This window comes from Eucyclogobius newberryi, unplaced genomic scaffold, assembly GCF_026437365.1.
Source record: "Eucyclogobius newberryi isolate DKJ021-1_F unplaced genomic scaffold, fEucNew1.0.hap1 SCAF_13, whole genome shotgun sequence".
NCBI classification, from domain to species: Eukaryota; Metazoa; Chordata; class Actinopteri; order Gobiiformes; family Gobiidae; genus Eucyclogobius; species Eucyclogobius newberryi.
In genome coordinates, this window is record NW_027315757.1 from 11387419 (window position 1) to 11407713 (window position 20295).

At 41.9% G+C, this 20295-nt stretch overlaps 1 protein-coding gene across 2 annotated transcripts in view; it reads left to right on the forward strand.

Moving 5' to 3' along the window:
• The window catches only part of grin2aa (glutamate receptor, ionotropic, N-methyl D-aspartate 2A, a), a 203492-nt gene that overhangs the window by 175023 nt on the left and 8174 nt on the right, over positions 1–20295 (forward strand). For both annotated transcript variants that reach the window (XM_072442601.1, XM_072442600.1), the window contains exons 11-13: positions 8069–8229; positions 12121–12210; positions 14656–14753. In XM_072442601.1, coding sequence (XP_072298702.1) covers positions 8069–8229; positions 12121–12210; positions 14656–14753 — 349 coding nt within the window. The remainder of the gene's footprint in view (positions 1–8068; positions 8230–12120; positions 12211–14655; positions 14754–20295) is intronic.

Genomic DNA, 20295 nt, shown 5'->3' on the forward strand with positions numbered 1-20295 from the left:
GTGTGGTCCTCAGAGCGCATGTGCAGAACTCTAAAACAAGCTGCTGTCCGCTCTGGCTCTAAAAGCTCGTGTTAGAGAGCGGAGCATGAACGGGCTTCCGAACACGGCCACAGACTGAGCAGCTGTGGGAAAAGAAGAATCGAGCTTCCCGTGCAGTATTGCCCAGTGACCTGTAGAGGCCACTAAAAGACACCCTGTGTACAGCCAAGCTTCAGCAGTATTTGGATATATTTCAGAACTAATTATAAATAGTTGTGACACACTGTAATTTCCGATTTTATAAGTCAATCACTACTTGCCTTGATTGCCCTGACCACACGCCACTGGTTCATGTGTAGAACAGGATTACTTTACACTGGCTGGGAAATAAATGGAGTGAAACAAATTTGCTATTTGGTAAAGGCATAATCACATTTTATGCTCTTGTACGCTAAGGAATATCATTTATTTTCTAAAAAAGAAAAGTGTGGCTTATGCTGTTTGGCAGTTGTGTAGTGTTAGCAGATTTACCTTGCATACTGTGCCAGGTTTTCATATGAACTGTACTGGGCTCGTATCAGAATTGTGAAAACCATAAATACACGTGGCGTCATCGTCATCACTGTATCTATTTTGGATGCAGTGGTTTAAAATTGTTAGGTGTTATAACATGTGATATTGTGGGTAGACAAGCAAATTTGTATTAATGTATTAAAATGAAAAATAAAAAACCTGAAATGCAAAAAGATGAAAATAACCCTGCAAATAATGAGCTCACAGAGGTGGACAGAGTTGTTATACCTATTGTAAATTTTACCCATGTAAGAGAACTATTTCTAGTCACTGTCTGGACTTTTATACTTGTTAATATAATTGGTAGAACGGAACGTAAAATAATGTACACAACCTGATATTTTCAATGGTTAGACCACAAAAATGGGAAAAACCACATAGAAGGAATGGGGGAAAAAACACAAATGTTTGAATAATTTAAGCATCAACAGAAGCTTTTGTCACTTGTAGACTGAAGAGAAGAGTAACTAACATTTACTGAAGTTACATTTTGTTTTACTGTCTACACTAGCACAAATCAAACACCTCATAATTACACGGGATACATCCATTTAAAAGGCTTTTATAAGACAAAATTTGATGCCAAAGGGAATGGGCCACTGGAAAGTCCTCCTTGTGCCATAATTGGCCCCTGTCCCACCAATTGAATGCGAATTGTGCAACCATCTAGTGACAATTTACTAAAGCGAGATAGGCAGCTTGTGTGTACTTTTATTTTTTGGCCGAGGAAACAAGTTACACAAAGATACACGTTGTTCTTTTACTTGAATGCATTAGGGTGGCCAGACAAAAAAAATCACCCTGTTCCAAACCTCTTGTACTTGAACTACTCTCAAGCTACTCAATTCTGTTCAAACTGGCTTTCCTCCCAAAGTCCATCGTGTCCGCTCTGTCCTTAACCTGCTGCAGTGTAGGCTTTGCCCGTCCATTGTAGAAGAGATTAGCTAAAGCTTAACTCTGAAGTTACCTCCTAATCCCATCCTATAGTAGTACATGGCCCAGAACATGAAGTAGTTCAAAGTTTGGGGATTTTTGTGTTACTTCAATTGATGTGAATGCTTCATAGATAACAGATTTAAAAGTAAGCATTTAAATCAAAAGAAATATTAAATGAACAACCATATGACTCAAGAATATGTTTAAAATCTTGTTTTTTCTTCTTCTCATACTCAAAATGTGCCAAATGTAACGTAATGTAATGTAGCAAACAACAGCAAATCCAAAAGTGCATTGTTTTGTTTTGGACTGACGAGAAGGGTTAAAGGGTCATCAGCACCAACAAAAGATAATGCAACGTGGACAGCACAGCACCGCCACGTCACGTCTTTCTACAAACTGCCACGTTTTCAACACCCTCACGGCCCCCAAAACACTTAACCACTAAAAGGTTTCGGTACAATGCCTTAAATTGGCGTGTACAGATGCGCGGGTCGGGAGAACGCGCTCGTCTCCACCTGTCCGCACCACAGCCCTTGAGCTCGGTTCCGCTCCGCTCTGCTCGCCCTCATCATTTCTGCATCAGGCTTTCATTAACAGCAGCTGGTGCACTACTCCAAAGCCCTCCACTGATAATTACATGGCACACCAAGGCCATGTTTCCAATCTCCATGCTCCCACTGTGCCAATACAGCCCGCACGCACCGCTCTCTCCACTGCGGCCGCTTCTAAGGCCGGTCGATGCTCAGCCATTGGCGACATTCTCACCGCATTCTCAACCGACATTTCTTTTTTTGGATGATTGAATGTGTCATTTGAAAGTTGTAATATCTGAAAAATCTTCCAAATAGTAAAAGATTAAAGAAGTTGAAGGATAACTTTAACCAGGAACATTGCTCCTCAGTCGGTTGTCGGTTGCTATTAGGTCATCGCAACCACCTAGCTTTGCCTCTGAACCAATCACGTTGCAAGCTGTTTGTATAACCACGCTCTAGGGCTGCACAATATATTGCAATTAAATGAAATTTGTTTTTTTTAGTGGGCACAATTATCAAACAGCAGATGCAATTATTCAGTTAGTAGAATGTCCTCAGGAAAGAACAAAATATATTCTCCCAAATGTTAAGGCTTCTGGAACTCCTGGACAGAATGGTATCATCCCTTGTAATTCCCTTTGCTGGCAGTTAGATGGTTGGGTTAACACCAAATCCTTATGAGGAAACACCTCACTGATGGAAAGTAGGGGTGTTGGAAAAAAAATGATTCTTAAAAGGATCACAATTCTACATCTTTAAGATTCTTGATTGATTCTAAAGTCTCAAAAAATATTATAAATTATGTCTATTATGATAAAATGCCCCTTTAAACACACTTTTCACATTGTCAGTTGAGTAAACTGGTAAAAGTCTGTGTGTAATATTAGAAGCTTTTAGTAACACATAGCTTCACCGCTCCACACACCGAAGCCGATTTTTTAATTGAGACCCCAGGAAACAGCCTTTTCACACTACGTTAAAAAAGAAAAAAAAGTGTAACAAATATTGGGGTTGACTTATGGAATAGTTGAAATGACAAAATGAAAAGTTGCTATAATATAGTCAATTTCAAAAGACAAATCAAACAATGTATACTTAAAATATGACAATACTGAGGGGAAATAAATAAACAAACACAAATGGAATGTTACATCTCACAATACTTCACAAATGGATTGTGCTGGTTAACATTTAACAAACAAAAATGTACAAATAAATTAAAAGAATAAGTATGTAATTATGAATATATCTACAGCAACACCTGATCCTGTGAGTTAAGAACAAAGAACACATTATGCATCGTATGTGTAGTTGGAATGTGTAATTAACTAGAATGAATAAACTGTAAAAAAGACTATGAATTTGATCCGAGTTGCATGAGTAGAAATTATCTCCTCGAGGCTTTCACACACACCACGTGACTTCCACCTCCAACATTCACACACACACACAACTTCCCAGCATGCCCTTTGTCTGACATGGCTGTTGCCTAATTGACGTCAAGCCGCTTTAATTAATGCCATAATAATAATAATTGAATTGTCAATTGAAAGACACTTAATTATGTGCAGTGTATTTACTTTGCTTGAAAGGTTCCATTGGGTTTATTATGTTCCCCGATGTATATAATTAGAATAGGCTACACGGTTATGCAAAATAAAAGTGGGTTGTTTTTATAAGTTACCAGGGTCATAAGAATTATAACAGCCATGGAAAAAGACAACATTAAGACAAAGTATTTTTAGCTGTTCCTTATGAAACTATTCTTCCAGTAATCTATAAAGAGAAATCTCTAACTTATGTAACTTAATGTAATTACAGGCAATTAACCTTTACTGATTGATGGCTTTGACATTTGGAGCAAAGACTTTCTGAGCAGAAGGCAATTGTCAAAACTGTAAAAAAAAGAAAATAATAATAAAAAGAAGATGAACAGGACACGGTTGGGTCCTCAAGCTGGATAATTATCCAAAACAGACCGTGAAATAGATTCAGAAAAGGCTTAAAAGGAAAGTGTAATGAACATTGAGTAAAATGTGTATTTGTAAATGTAAAACAAAAGCAATTTCCCCAGAATTAGTTTGTCATATGTTTTGAGGACATTTTGTATATGTTTTTCATGGATTTCACATTGCTGCTGTTGCATATGAACATTCCCTTGATTTCAAAATGTATGGGAAAAAAATCTTTATCTTTGGAACCACATTTGAATACCACTACATAATAATGGTGATACACATCTTATTGATATGACCAATAAGCCTCGGGAAATGATAAATTATGATAACATAAAATACAAATTGCAACTATATAATCGCATATTAGCCTGAAATTACAGTAATATTTTTAGTTTAAATAGGCTAAATGTAATTTATTGACTGTGCCTTTTTTTTTTGTTTTTTACGTGAAGCTGAAGAAATGGCACAACACAGAGCTTCACTGCTCTGAGTGCTCTCCTCTTCCTTTGTCTCCTCCCCTCAGCTGCACTGACAGGGCAGGTCAGTCACCTGTCTGCAGTGGGACAGTGGGACAGACTGCAGTGAATGAGGCATTTCAAAGAGAAGACGTACTCACATTCTTGTCACTGTGGATCACTTTTACTACTGCGGGTCCACAGCGTCACACACACTTCTATTTGTGCGGTGATGACCCGTACTGCTGCACTTATGTTTCACATTTCACATGTAAAGTGCATGGGATCAAAGCGAAAAGGAAGCAAATGTACACACATTCTCTTCTCATATTTTTCAGATATATTGATATTGCCAAATGAGTGGTCAGGAGCAGAGCAAGTTTGAAAGTTAGACTGGAAAAGGGGAGGGAGGAGGAGACAGAGTAGGGACAGAGGCGGAACAGAAGAGAAGTGTGCACGGGGAACAGAAGAAGGACAGAGGAGTGACAGAGGCATAAGCAGAGGAACAGAGGAGTGAGCAGAGGAACAGAGGAGTGAGCAGAGGAACAGAGGAGTGAGCAGAGGAACAGAGGAGTGAGCAGAGGAACAGAGGAGTGAGCAGAGGAACAGAGGAGTGAGCAGAGGAACAGAGGAGGGACAGAGCGTATATTGCGCATATAGAAGCCAAAGCCGTGACTAGTTCTAAACCCACGGGAGACGTGTGTGAGGGGCACAGAGGCAGACGTGTGTGAGGGGCAGAGGCAGACGTGTGTGAGGGACACAGAGGCAGACGTGTGTGAGGGGCAGAGGCAGACGTGTGTGAGGGGCACAGAGGCAGACGTGTGTGAGGGGCAGAGGCAGACGTGTGTGAGGGGCAGAGGCAGACGTGTGTGAGGGGCACAGAGGCAGACGTGTGTGAGGGGCACAGAGGCAGACGTGTGTGAGGGACACAGAGGCAGACGTGTGTGAGGGGCAGAGGCAGACGTGTGTGAGGGACAGAGGCAGACGTGTGTGAGGGGCACAGAGGCAGACGTGTGTGAGGGGCACAGAGGCAGACGTGTGTGAGGGGCACAGAGGCAGACGTGTGTGAGGGGCAGAGGCAGACGTGTGTGAGGGACACAGAGGCAGACGTGTGTGAGGGGCAGAGGCAGACGTGTGTGAGGGACAGAGGCAGACGTGTGTGAGGGGCACAGAGGCAGACGTGTGTGAGGGGCACAGAGGCAGACGTGTGTGAGGGGCACAGAGGCAGACGTGTGTGAGGGGCAGAGGCAGACGTGTGTGAGGGGCACAGAGGAAGACGTGTGTGAGGGGCAGAGGCAGACGTGTGTGAGGGGCACAGAGGCAGACGTGTGTGAGGGGCAGAGGCAGACGTGTGTGAGGGACACAGAGGCAGACGTGTGTGAGGGGCAGAGGCAGACGTGTGTGAGGGGCACAGAGGCAGACGTGTGTGAGGGGCAGAGGCAGACGTGTGTGAGGGGCACAGAGGCAGACGTGTGTGAGGGGCACAGAGGCAGACGTGTGTGAGGGACACAGAGGCAGACGTGTGTGAGGGGCAGAGGCAGACGTGTGTGAGGGACAGAGGCAGACGTGTGTGAGGGGCAGAGGCAGACATGTGTGAGGGGCAGAGGCAGACGTGTGTGAGGGGCAGAGGCAGACGTGTGTGAGGGGCAGAGGCAGACGTGTGTGAGGGGCAGAGGCAGACGTGTGTGAGGGACAGAGGCAGACGTGTGTGAGGGGCACAGAGGCAGACGTGTGTGAGGGGCAGAGGCAGACGTGTGTGAGGGACACAGAGGCAGACGTGTGTGAGGGGCAGAGGCAGACGTGTGTGAGGGGCACAGAGGCAGACGTGTGTGAGGGGCAGAGGCAGACGTGTGTGAGGGGCACAGAGGCAGACGTGTGTGAGGGGCACAGAGGCAGACGTGTGTGAGGGGCAGAGGCAGACGTGTGTGAGGGGCAGAGGCAGACGTGTGTGAGGGGTAGAGGCAGACGTGTGTGAGGGGCACAGAGGCAGACGTGTGTGAGGGGCAGAGGCAGACGTGTGTGAGGGGCAGAGGCAGACGTGTGTGAGGGACACAGAGGCAGACGTGTGTGAGGGGCAGAGGCAGACGTGTGTGAGGGGCACAGAGGCAGACGTGTGTGAGGGGCAGAGGCAGACGTGTGTGAGGGGCACAGAGGCAGACGTGTGTGAGGGGCACAGAGGCAGACGTGTGTGAGGGGCAGAGGCAGACGTGTGTGAGGGACACAGAGGCAGACGTGTGTGAGGGGCAGAGGCAGACGTGTGTGAGGGACACAGAGGCAGACGTGTGTGAGGGGCACAGAGGCAGACGTGTGTGAGGGGCACAGAGGCAGACGTGTGTGAGGGGCAGAGGCAGACGTGTGTGAGGGGCACAGAGGAAGACGTGTGTGAGGGGCAGAGGCAGACGTGTGTGAGGGGCACAGAGGCAGACGTGTGTGAGGGGCAGAGGCAGACGTGTGTGAGGGACACAGAGGCAGACGTGTGTGAGGGACACAGAGGCAGACGTGTGTGAGGGGCACAGAGGCAGACGTGTGTGAGGGGCAGAGGCAGACGTGTGTGAGGGACACAGAGGCAGACGTGTGTGAGGGACACAGAGGCAGACGTGTGTGAGGGGCACAGAGGCAGACGTGTGTGAGGGGCAGAGGCAGACATGTGTGAGGGACACAGAGGCAGACGTGTGTGAGGGACACAGAGGCAGACGTGTGTGAGGGGCACAGAGGCAGACGTGTGTGAGGGGCAGAGGCAGACGTGTGTGAGGGGCACAGAGGCAGACGTGTGTGAGGGGCAGAGGCAGACGTGTGTGAGGGGCACAGAGGCAGACGTGTGTGAGGGGCAGAGGCAGACGTGTGTGAGGGGCACAGAGGCAGACGTGTGTGAGGGGCAGAGGCAGACCGTGTTGCTCTCTCGTATTCAGAGATTAACCCCGTGTTGGCACTGGGCATTTATCTGTTGCTCAAAACATGTCTGTCATGCGGAATAGGCGCACATTTTGTCTCATCTCCCCCCAAATGTGTGCACCCCACACTTTGAGAAGCTCTGGTGTAATGTAACAGCAGCAGTGCACTTGAATCAAAAGCCCTGACCCTTACAGTGAATTGATCCAATTATAGAAGTCTAGAGAGTGAGGTTAGAACTGGTCTGTTAGGAACACTTCACTGATGATTCATAGCTTATATTCAATCAAGGCATTGCATAAGCCAAGAGCAAGAGGAAGAAACACTTTTATGTACTGTATATTGACTAATGAGTACAATGTTGCTTATTAACACAAATTAAATACAGTACACTCCAGTATGAATGAGCCTTATGCAATATGGAAATGTGATTATAGTGAAAATGTGGTTGTTAGGCTTTTTATAACTCTGATATTAGCCTTATCAGTTTGCTTGAGGCCCAGTAAAATCAGTGACATTCTCAAGACCAGTTTTGTTTTGTTTCAGTGCATCCAATATAACATCATTATAAATAAGATTTGAGAAGAAGCATGTGCAGTGTAGTTGATTTATTGTGCATTTACAGAGATATAGAGTTGGCAGTAAGCTACAATCCAATCATGATTGGTGGTCAGAGAGACACTTAAAATTAAAGCCATTATTATCTCTGCTAAGTGCTAATATTATTCTCTTTTCCCCACAGTTCCAGAACCCGTACGCATACTCCCCTCCTTTCCGGTTCGGGACTGTGCCAAACGGTTCTACTGAGAGGAACATCAGAAAGAACTACCCCGCCATGCACCAGTACATGGTCAAATACCACCAAACTGGAGTCGTAGACGCGCTGGTCAGCCTAAAGTCTGGGTAAGAACAACCCATTTTCACTATGCGGACAGTGCCATTGAATTAGCTGCAGCTGAATGTGTAGTCTACACATTGTACGTGTGTGACAGCTCCTTTGAGACCGGCAATGAATGGGCTTGCTCACTGGAAACAGCAGGCGCTATTTTTAGACCGGTCTCTATGATGGGACTGGTGCGGATGGGAAAGGGGGAAAAGGGAGCTAACAGATTAAAAAAGTGGACACATTTACTCAACGAATGAGAGAAAAGTAGTGCCATCTTTACCTTTTACTTTTCTTCCATTCACCTACTCTACATTTATCCACTTTTTTAATCTTTCCTTGCTTAGCTTTTTGACACCTGGTTCTCCCTTGAACCCCTTCCTACCCACACCAGTCCCAATATAGAGACCCGGTCTAAAAATAAATATGGTCAAATATAGACACGACCAAATGGGGGAAGAGAAAACCGTGAAGAAAAAGAAAATGGGGCAAGGAAGAAAAAACAGCAGGTATAGAGGACGAAGGGTTGACAAGACGATATAACGAGGCGCCTTTCTCTATTGGCTAACGGCCTGGGGGGCGGGAACCAGTCACATTTCTCCCCGTGAAGGACAGACTATCCCACAGGGAAGGAGGAGAAAAAGTTAACAACAAACGTGATGCACACTGTCATCCATAAGTCATGAGCAGAGAGTGGATTTACTGTAAACACGCTAGCCGCTAATACTCCTACATACAAAATGAAACACTGGCTCACAAATGCACACAAAGCCCTCAAGAAGAAGACACACGGTTTGCTTTGATATAAACAGTGATCCGCAGGTAAGACTAACACCCTCATTGATAATTCTATTGGTGCGTATTAGCAGGTGGGGAGCGCGATGGTTGGATTAGCTCTGATCACACATAATGCTGACAGGCTTAATGCATGAAATCTGTTACAGACACGGGAAGAGAAAGTGTGCGCAGGGGGCTGAACTGACTGGATTAATATTTGGGCTGTTGAAGTCACTTGCGGTGCAGGGAACTTAAAATACAACTTGAAAATGACATCACTCACAAAGAAAGCTTGAGGTTTACTAGAATGAGGCAGCTCTCCTAAAAGGATTATCGAGTCTGGTTTTGACTGTGCATAACTATTCTGTTTTTTTGTTTTTTTCACAAAGCATATGTAAATATATGCCAAAAAAAAGCCTTAAAATGTAAATGTATGGATGCAATTTTACTTCCGTAGCCCTCAGGTTGAAAATTGACTTGTTTCCACTGCTTCACTTTGGAGTGGATTGGTACAATCTGAACGTGTCTTTTATGTCTTAAGGGAACTGTCTATTTTAGCATTCTAGCTTTGGCTTCTGAAACGTTTCAGCTGGAGATCATTACATAAAAGAGACTGGTGAAACAAGATCTCAGAAAGCAGATATAAACATCAATGCTGACTTGATTTTTTGATAAACCGTCATATTTCCACTTATGCTAGTTCATAGGATGAGCAGGCTAGGTTAGCAAAATAAAGCTAACACACGTTAGCAACAGTGTTTTCCTGTTTATTGACGCACAGCACTCGCATTAAGATTGAAAATATATTATTTCCAGTGCGTAATGCATCTAACATTATGCAAACCCAATTTATTACATAGAGGGACATTAACACGTGGCGTAGAGGTACAAAGAAGTGAAATTAATGCAGAAAAAGCTAAAGGAACCAGAAGTAGTTTTGGTGTTTTGTGTATGCTAGCTTTAGCCACGTCTCATAGTTCCACAAAGTTGGAATAACTAAACGTCTTTTTGTGAATTGGCTTAATGATTAAACATTATAATTCAGGTTGACTTTAGATTTTATGTATTAAGAAAACATTTGCAATGCCTGGAACTCAGCCAAAGCTGTCCTAGATGAACCGGTCTAGACCAGGGGTGGCCACACATTTTCGGCTCTCGAGCTACTTTTATATTCGACAAAGCCCGAAGATCTACCTATAGATCTATTTTATGATTTAGTATTATTTTTATTGTCAGTATTAAACAGGTTTTTATTTTTGTTTAACCATAATTAGGCAATAGAAACACGATGTAGGCTTTTATTAAGAGCTTATATTGTTTATCATATACAAAAGGGCAATATAAAAAGGAGAGAGAAAATCTGCTATTTAACTAGACCATTTAATACAGCTGAGTATTGTGAAAATATACTGACCACAACTACACTAAATGATAGAAGGTTGAGCTTAACCAGAACTTCCTCTCTCCTCCTTCCTCTGCGTCACACAGCGCACACTTCGGCGCTTTGCAGTGCTTTGCAGCGCTTTCCAGCGCTTTTCGGTGCGCTTCGGTGCAATCGACCCTCACTGCCTCTGCGATCGACCGGTCGATCGCGATCGACGTATTGGGCACTCCTGGTCTAGGGGCTCAGGGCTAACGTGAAAGGTCAAAACAATGAACAACTTCACAAATTCATGAGGAATGGACATTATCGATCTAAGTCATTGATCAAACTATTCAATATAAATACAGCTTTGTGGATCCATTGATAATTGTGATTAATATTCATGAGGAAAATGAATGGATAAACATTTAATATTTATTATTATTAGTAACTTTTCTGGTGCTGCTATCTGCTTGTCACCATACTGCGTATTATTGTAAGCTAAGCAATAACATCACCATGGAGACACGTAGTAGAACTTCACCGCCCAGAAAAGTGACATACTGTATCTTTTTTTTTTTTTTTACATATCTTGTCTGTATTAACATAACAAAGCATGTGTACTTAATATGATTTAATATTATGGGTGAATGACATTAATATAATATTATATTTATGGCATAAGAACTGCTGTTTGTTCAATTGTGCAAATGCAAAAAGCATTTGCAATTCAAAATGGCCCCAGGAAGTGTAACTGTGCATTACGCTGTTGTGCTAATGGTGCTCTCTATAAACAGAAACATTATTATTGTTCATGCTTTATTGTGACATTCTTATTAGATTTGTAGACGTGTGCAGTACTTATAATGATTTACGTTTTTTGCAAAAGTACATGACTGACAAAACTGCACTAAAAGTTAATTCTCTCTTTAATGTAGTGGTTGGTTTGAACTTCTTTTTGCTTACCCCGGCTTATATGTGGATGTTTGCAAGTCATTTATGTATATCAGTCACTTCAGGATGCTGACACAAGCACATGGAATTTCCTCATCTTGCAATAACTTTTGAGCAAATAATCTCAATCTAAGTCACATAAATCCAAAAAAAAAAGATTAACACTGTGAAAGCTTAATATTTAGACATGTTTTGACCTATTCCTCTGTGTGAACCTAAACGCATGAGTGCACCGCCCCTGGTTGAGTGCACTGCCCCCAGTCGCTGCTGTGTTTGGACACAGTGGATAGTGTTGGGCTAATTACAGCTAAACCCTGGGCTGTGCTTTTGCGTTCAGGGGCCTCATTTGACATTCTGTAAATGCCAGACTGACACTGCACTATTAAAAGGGGCTGGATGTGTCTCTTATATGTGCGAGAGCGTGAGAGACGACCTGACTGAGGAAGAAAAGGCCACACTCCGCCGTGCGCTTTCGACCCATTTGTGGTGATTGCGGAGCGCGCCGGAGAGACTGTTTAAACGTTTACCAAGTTTGTTGACGCACCCTCGCTCCGCCGCTCCTCCGAGGGCCCATTGGCAGTGAAGCGTGCCATATCGAACTGCAGCCACTCCCCGCAGCGCGTGGTTTCGCCTGGATGGCCCTCCTATTAGAGATGATTTAACACTTTTGAATTGATCCACAGCGCCGCAATCCTTTGTCTCCTCCTGTGTACTTGGCACGCTTTATAAACATCTAAAAGCCCTGGTGTCGCGTCTGGTTTCTCCGCCCTGCTCCTGTGTTCTGCTTCCCTGATTCATTCCGCTCTCTCCTCCGCAGGAAACTGGATGCGTTTATCTACGACGCTGCAGTGCTGAACTACATGGCAGGCAGAGACGAGGGTTGTAAGCTGGTCACCATTGGCAGCGGGTAATGCTTTTGGTTTTACCTCATTTTATCTTAACATGAGGTAGTACCATATAGTGTAGCACATTAGAGTTAAATTTGGAATAAATAATCTCTGAAAGGAACAGAGTGCACTTGCTATAGGGTAACATATTCCAAATACTTCAAATCAGAGTTGCAGAATTTGCATAGAATTGTATTAGATTCTATGGGAAGTCTACAGTTCTGATTTGAAATATGTGGAATATAATGAATTGATACTTTAATTAGCTAGCACTTTTTTCTTAATATCTAGAGATTATTTCTACCATTAAGGCTCATTTATACTCCATTTCCGTACATGAACTGATCTGTGTGTTCCAAGCGTGGTTGCCGTCACTGCATTTGTATTTTCAACTGTTGCTAACATCAAGTCTGGCTTCTGTTTATTAACCACCAATTAAGTGTTGACCAAAACGGAAGAAAAAGGGGTAAGGAAAAGCAAATATGGAATCACCTGCATCAGTTTTAAAATCACATTTGTTGGAAAAGAGTCAAGATGACAAGGTGAAAGTGAGTTTATTTGTTTTTCAGCACGTTCTAGTCACTTGATAAGAGTGTCTTGCTATTACTGTTTAGAGATCGACCAATATGTTTGTTTTTTTCATTTGACAAAAACATCTTCACTGTTTAGAATCCAGAGAAACCGATGGCCGATATTTTTGGGACAATATGTAGGGGCTTCTTCTTTACTTCTCCACCCACAGCCCAGTTTAACCTCAAACCTATAAGAGGGCAGTGTAGTCATGTGTTTGTGTAATGCCCTCTTTGCACCAAAGAGTTAAACTTCATGCATATTCTTTGGGTAACAGGATGGCTTATGGTGGAGAATTAAGGCTGTTAAAAAGCCCAAATATATTGGCCAACTAATATGTAATGGTCTCTTGTATTGTTGCGCTGTGTTCACTTCTGTTCCCAGAGGATAGCTCATGTACAGCTCCATTCCTATGTATCCACACGCTTTTAAGAGACGGACCAAACGATGGACTCAACACGCTGAGGACAGAAAGAAGCCTCCATCGTATCGGTTGCCAACGTAGAGCATAAATGAGCCTTTAGTTAAGGGGTGTCCAAACGTTTTTCACCCAGGGTTGTTATTGGAGCATTTTCTAAGCAGAGGGTCACATACTGGTGGTCATTCAGATGTGTGCATTTGACAAAGCTGTGATAGAACCAGGACACCATTTGACATTTATTTATTAAGAGGAATAACCCCTTGAGGTGAGTCATCTCATTTTCGAGGGGCTCTCATACCTTACACCTTTGAAAAGGCTTTAGGTTTTTAGCAGAATAGACACTTCAATTTGCAATAAAATATACTGCCTATTGCCATTCGGGCATATTCAGCAGGAGGCCTGAGGGCCACATTTGGCCCCAGTGTCATAGTTTGGACACCCCTGCTTTAGTTGAATAATTTCTACCAACAAAAGACACTACGCTACTATAATGTTAAATACAAGGCAGGTTTGTAGATGTACGTGTGTTGGATAACCTCTTTTAAAATCTCTCTAACAATTATTATGATTACCACTAACAATGAACTAAGTCGAGGATATCTGCGGGGAATCCATGAAGAAGTACTAACCACTCTGCTAGCCTGTAAATCATTGAACTGTATTGTATGAGGTGAAGACCTCCTGCATCGCATGTTTACGACGTCTTCCGCATCTCAAACCGACGCCCATTTTAGCGTGTTTACATCAGGATCATGTGTCTGTCTCTGTATATTCTGTTATTGAAAAATGTTGCAGCTGCATGTGTAAAGTTGAAAAGACAAGACAGAAAACCATCCCATCCAGGACCAGGAACAGTGTGTGCAAAACAACACAAGGACATAACCAGCCACATTGGGTCATAACTGGTTTTGGATACCATCAAGCATTCATAAAACGAGAGTATTTAGTGTGCTCAGCCATGGCAGAAGCAGAAGGTATGGAATAATCCTATTCGCAAAAAAGGTATAGTCCAAAGGTCCTATATTATGAAAAATATATTGACCGACTTTAATGTTATTACCTCATGGAATAAATATCCGTTTAGTTTCATTTGTGATATAATCCGTCTTCCTCTTGAGAACTTTAAATGATTGTCTTCTTCATCGACTCTGACAGATTGTATTATTTAAATGCTCCAGTTGCTTTCATTACACTTTTCAATGCATATATTATCATTTTACTTGTACAATTTTGAAAACCAAAGCTACGGGATCAAAAATAGTTTAAAATCCAGGATAATACAGGACCTTTTATCATTTCACTTTATTTTAATTTATACAAGAAATAAAATTAAATACTAAATTGTATGCTGCATTTTTGTTTTTGTGTGTTTTTTGTACCATATTTATGTAAGCTATCTCCCTAGGCACATACATTCTAATACGCAGTGATGTTACCAGTTTGATAAAGGTTAACATATTTGTTTTTCTCTTAGCTACATCTTCGCTACCACTGGATATGGCATCGCTCTGCAGAAGGGCTCCTACTGGAAACGACAGGTGGACCTGGCTATCCTGGCCATCATCGGCGACGGTAACAGACATGCTCACAACACACTCTCCTTCACAGATTCTCGCGTGTGTGTGTGTGTGTGCGTGTGTGTCTGTGCGTGCGTGTGTGTGTGTGTGTCTGTGCGTGCGTGTGTGTGTGTGTGCATGCGTGTGTGTGTAGAGAGGTGTATATGTCTCAAAGTTTTGTGGTATTTTGTATTCTATTCCATGTTAAGAATGCACTATGTAACTTTTCTTTCACTTGCTTGTCACCATTGTTTTGCCTGGAATGTTAAACTTGTACTTTATGGGTTTTTGAAAGTAGTTTTTTTTACCTTAAAACTTGCTCTAAACATGGTTCATAGAGCTGACCTATAACTTGATTCACCAGCAGTGATGGATACGTTTAATGCCATACTGTGGAACATTCCAGGCAAAACATCTCCATGGAGGAAAGCCAGATAAGATAAGCTACATAGTACACATTTAACATGTAGAACACACTTGCAATAAGAGGTATAACATTTTTTATGTCTGCGTTAAACACATGTTTACGTTGATCCCAGTTTCAATCCTGTAATTGCCAACTCAGTTTGTCTAACCCCCAAGTTCCTACTCCCAGTGTCGGAAAGGAACAAAGTATGTATGTAGGCATCTGTACTTAAGTACATTTTAAAGGGAATGCATTTTACTTTTTGGTCACTAGATTTGAGAGTAGGTATCTGTACTTTTATTTTTAAACTAAACTTTTATTTTAGGAATAGAGAGGGTCTGAAACGTTCATGAGATCGTTCATGAGATCATCGAGATTTTTTTTTTAGGATGTTCTTTGTGACATTGTTGTAAATGGTTTTGAGCAATCAAAGTATTTTATATATATATATATATATATATATATATATATATATTAATATACATAAAATAAAATGAATCGATAAATTAAGCTATCAATTCAGTAGCTTCTTTGACCAAATCTTTGCACAATTCTTTATCAAGATCTCAACATTTGACGCTTCCATCTTTCACCACTGCCTTTGCCTTTGGGGATCTGCTACAGTTTAATTTACACGTCACATCCTGCCTTCTACTTTAAATGAAAACGGTCGCACATGCGAAGCCAAAAGGTTACCTAGTTTCCTGTGCCAGCTCTGTAATTCCTTCTTATGTATACACTGACTCCCTCTGCACGGCCCGCTGACAGCACAAAGCATAAACACTGCTTTGATGTTACTCCGGACACAAACGCTTTCTCTGAACACAGCTAGGGCTGAATCTTTAAGTTATTCTAATACATTCCCCTCTGCGGCAACGGTGACATTACCCATATCTGAATCATTCCTTTATTATAAGTTAAAGATTACAAAAAGAATACACACACACATATATTTTTATATATATATATATATATATATATATATATATATATAAACACACACATACACACATTGTTTGCTGATGTGTGCTCACAGGCAGTGTAGGGGATATATGGAGCATCTTCAGATGAGATTAAATCGGAATGCTTTTGTTTAGCCTTGTTTTCATAGCGTAAAATGCATAATTTGCATAATTCCATTTGCTGGCAATGATGTCAACTTTATATTATGTTCATTGTATACTCTGATTCCGATTCGTCAAGCCTTAAGGATCAGATGGAGAACGCATGGGAATCTGTGTTGGGAAATGACTAAATACATGTGCTGAAAATATGTATTCAGAATATTTTTTCATTGGGTGCAGTTCTGGTACAGTAACTGTCCTAAAATGTGTGTAAAAAGTAAGTCCGTGCATGTGCAAATGTTTGTCCCCAAGTCAATACTTGGAGCCGCCTTTCCCTGCAGTTACTGCTGAGAGTCCTCTGGGGTTTGTCTCTAGCAGCTTCGCTCTCCCACAAACTGACATTTTGCCCATTCTTGCCCATTCACAGCTCAAGCTCAGTCAGATTTGAGTTTGTGAACAGCAGTTTTCAGATCTTGCCACAGATTCTTGATTGGATTTAGGTCTGGACTGTGACGGGGCCATTCTAACACATGATGTTTCCCCCGTAGCTGTTGTATAGGGGCGTTGTTGTTCCGTGTACCTGCTGGCCATTAGATTTTTGTTTTGAAAACGACCCATTTCCCATTTTTCATTGGAATTTTTTTTTAAATGTCCTGTTTGACAATATCAAAACAAAATAGAAATGTAAAATGAGTCATTATTTTATTTCACACTGCCCCACTGCCCCTGGGGGCAGCACAGAGGCAAAGCCTAAGAGATATGCAAGGCTCTGGGCGAGCATGTCCGCAGTTAGTTTTCCCCCGAAACCGAGGCTGTGTCTCTCTGGCTCAGCGGGGCTGATGACCCCCTGGCATGCTGTGAAAAGCAGTGCTTCCCTCTCTGCTTGGACTGAATTGCTGCTGTTATGCTGCATGTTGTCATCTATGGGGTGTGTGTGGATTTATTTTTCACAACATTCATGAGCAAATGGAGTTTTGAGGCCATGCATCATGCCATGGAGCATCTCCTGCCCTCCTCCTGGTTGAGTCTGTTCAGTCTACGGGTTTAGACCAGGTTTAGTCCAGCCGCTTTGGCCCCGTGACACGATATGAAGATGGTTTCCATGGGCACTCATCACAGAGCTTTCTGGGTCGCTCTCCAATAAATAGCTAAATATTTTATTTACAGTTAGAAATTAAATAATATAAATATATAAATATTAGTTGTCTGATTTTTGTTTTAAAAACAAAAATGGGTTTTCCCTATTTTCTATTCGGTCTGAAAACGACCCATTTCCCGTTTTCAGGAACCTAAAAAGCGAAACGGGTCGTTTTCTGGTTTTGGATTTCCCATTTAAAAAGATCAAATGGCCAGCTGTCCTTCTGAAGGTGAAGCTCTGTCCCAGTCTCAAGTCTTACACACACCACCAGGTTCTTCCCAGATCGCCCTGTATTTGGCTCCATCTTCAGCTCTGAGCAGCTTCTCTGTTCCAGCTGAAGAAAAGCAGCTCCACAGCCTGAAGCTGCACCTCCATGTGACTGTGGAGATGATGTGTCCAGAGTCATGTGCCATGTTAGTTTTCCACCACACAGTGCAGTGCTTTTATGCTTTTATGCTTTTATGATCAGACCAGAGCATCTTCTTCCACATGTTTGCTGTGTCCCCCACAGGGCTTCTGGGAAACTGCAAACTTGACTTCTTATGGCTGTAATTCAAGGCCAAATTTGTGTAGTGCACGACTAATAGTTGGCCTGTGGACAGATTCCTCAGATTTGTAGTTGTTCCATTCTCTTTCCATTTCCATTTGATGGATTGAACAATGCTCTGTGAGATGTACAAAGATTGGGAAATCTTTTTTTAACCGTGCTTTTAAACTTCTCCACAACTATCCCTGACCTGTCCGGTGTGATTTTATTATGTCGTTTACTCCTCAACATTCTCCTTAACAAATGCTGTGGCCTTCCCAGACGTGGAGCTATAGTGGGTGGCGGTAATGTGACACTTGGATACCAACCGCCATAAAACACCAAAGAAGAAGAAGAACAGCTGCATTTATACTACAATTGTGTTGCTTTCACAAAAAATGCCATTTTATTTATGTGAATAACTGTAGATCATAGATAAATTAATGTCATATCAAAACACCATTTTGAGCTTATCCCTCATCTTGTAACCTTGGTTTAGCTTATTTAGATATTTATTTGATGTATTTTGTTCCGTTCTACAGTACTTGTAAACATTTTTAGTTAATCATTGTTTTCTTGCTATTTTTGCTACTTCAATATTATACATTTTAGTAAGTAATTTATCTTGTGGAACAATAACCTTTGTGTCAGTATAATTCAACAGGTATTTAGTATTGTAACTGAATACATTTTCAAAGCTTCTTTTGACATTCACACTTTCAAATGGGCCAAAACATATGTCTTGATATTTTCATTGAGAAATATCACTGCAAAAAATAATATCTACATCTTGCTCTCCATCAATGCGTATTACTTTTTAAATGTAACAATATGTATGTATTTTTGGCTCATGAGGAGGTTATGAATTATTCCCCTTAAGGTGTTTACTGCATTCTCCAGGTATGTTTTTGAAATTAATCACATGATCACACACCAAAAGATTTTGATTCAGCGTAACGTCTCCTTTACCAGTCGCATCCCCGTCACTGTTTAGTCTGTGTTAGCCCGTTCATCCCCCTTTAAGTCCCCTCTCTGAGCACCACCAGGTATTTGTCTTTCCCCACTAGCCGCCCAGCTATCCCCAGCCTGAATGACACCGATTGGATTAGGTAAGCACCAAATGTCAGTGAGGGAGCCAAAGAGAAGGGAGTGAGGGATGAGAGGAGATAAGGTCTTTGTTGCTCTCTACCTTTCTTTCATTAAGGAAACAATCTCTAGGCTCCATCAGGCAGTGTGAAGGAGCTGGGACGCACTGATGCTCGAGAAATGTAATTTACTTTAACAGCCACCGAGAATGAAAGGAAAACAGCATTTTGGGGTGTTTTCCGAGGGAATATAGCATAACATTGTGGCAAGTTTGATGTTGTAGTATTACGAGGGGTGGCATATTGTACTCCCTACTACAGCAGAAATGGTACAGAACAAATGGGTTGCTGCGCTTTATTTTTACAGTAAAATAGTGACTAATACAAAGCAAAGGGTAATTGTGGGCAACTGAAAAAGTAAATACCGTAAATTTTCTTTTTTGATGCTATAGTTTTCCAAAAAAGACTATTTTGAAGGATAAGTGAAGCTCCACCCACTTGTCTCACTCTTTGTTGGAGCTGGTGACCCAACAGTAATTAAAACACTGTAAACAAGGAAAGGAAGACAAGACATATTAATATATTTTACTCGCGAGGAGAACGGTCAAGGATAAACGACTCACAATAAGCGACCAGGGTCAGATCCCTGCTCGTTCTGAGCTCCTTTGGCCGCTCTCACCGCTTTTATTGAAACTTCTTCACGCCCATAGTTACATAAAACAAGTTGCCCGAGCCTGAGGGGAGGGGGGATAAACGCCAAGGCAACTTGGAACATAAGATAAAAATAAAAGACATCAAACATATAATGAGCAAAAGGGAAAGGGAGCTTCCCTTTTCCCGTTCACTCCTAAAACCGTGATTCCGCTGCAGATGTTCACAGCACTCAGGGCAGGTCGACCTTGAGCGTTACTGGACACATCTCTGTTACTCAAAAAACACATCATTAATACAGTTAATTTCACGACACAGTATAATAAGAGTAAAATAATAGGAGATAATTATATACATTTTTCTAACACTCTTATATTGAACCATGACAAAGAAACCACTGTCTGGGTCAAAACTGTTGTTTTTTCTGCTTCAGCTTTATCTCTGATTGGATAAAACTGTCTTTTACAATAGCTGATTTTTACAATACACGGCAAGGCTTTTCCCTGAATTAGATTAAATAAAAGGCAGGTACAGGCCCTTTAAAGATTGAGCAATAGCACAGTTTTTTTTTTTGTCTAATTCTATTGCAATATTGATCAATTACACATATTTCACCGAGCTTCATGCATATATATATATATATATATATATATATATATATATATATATATATATATATATATATATA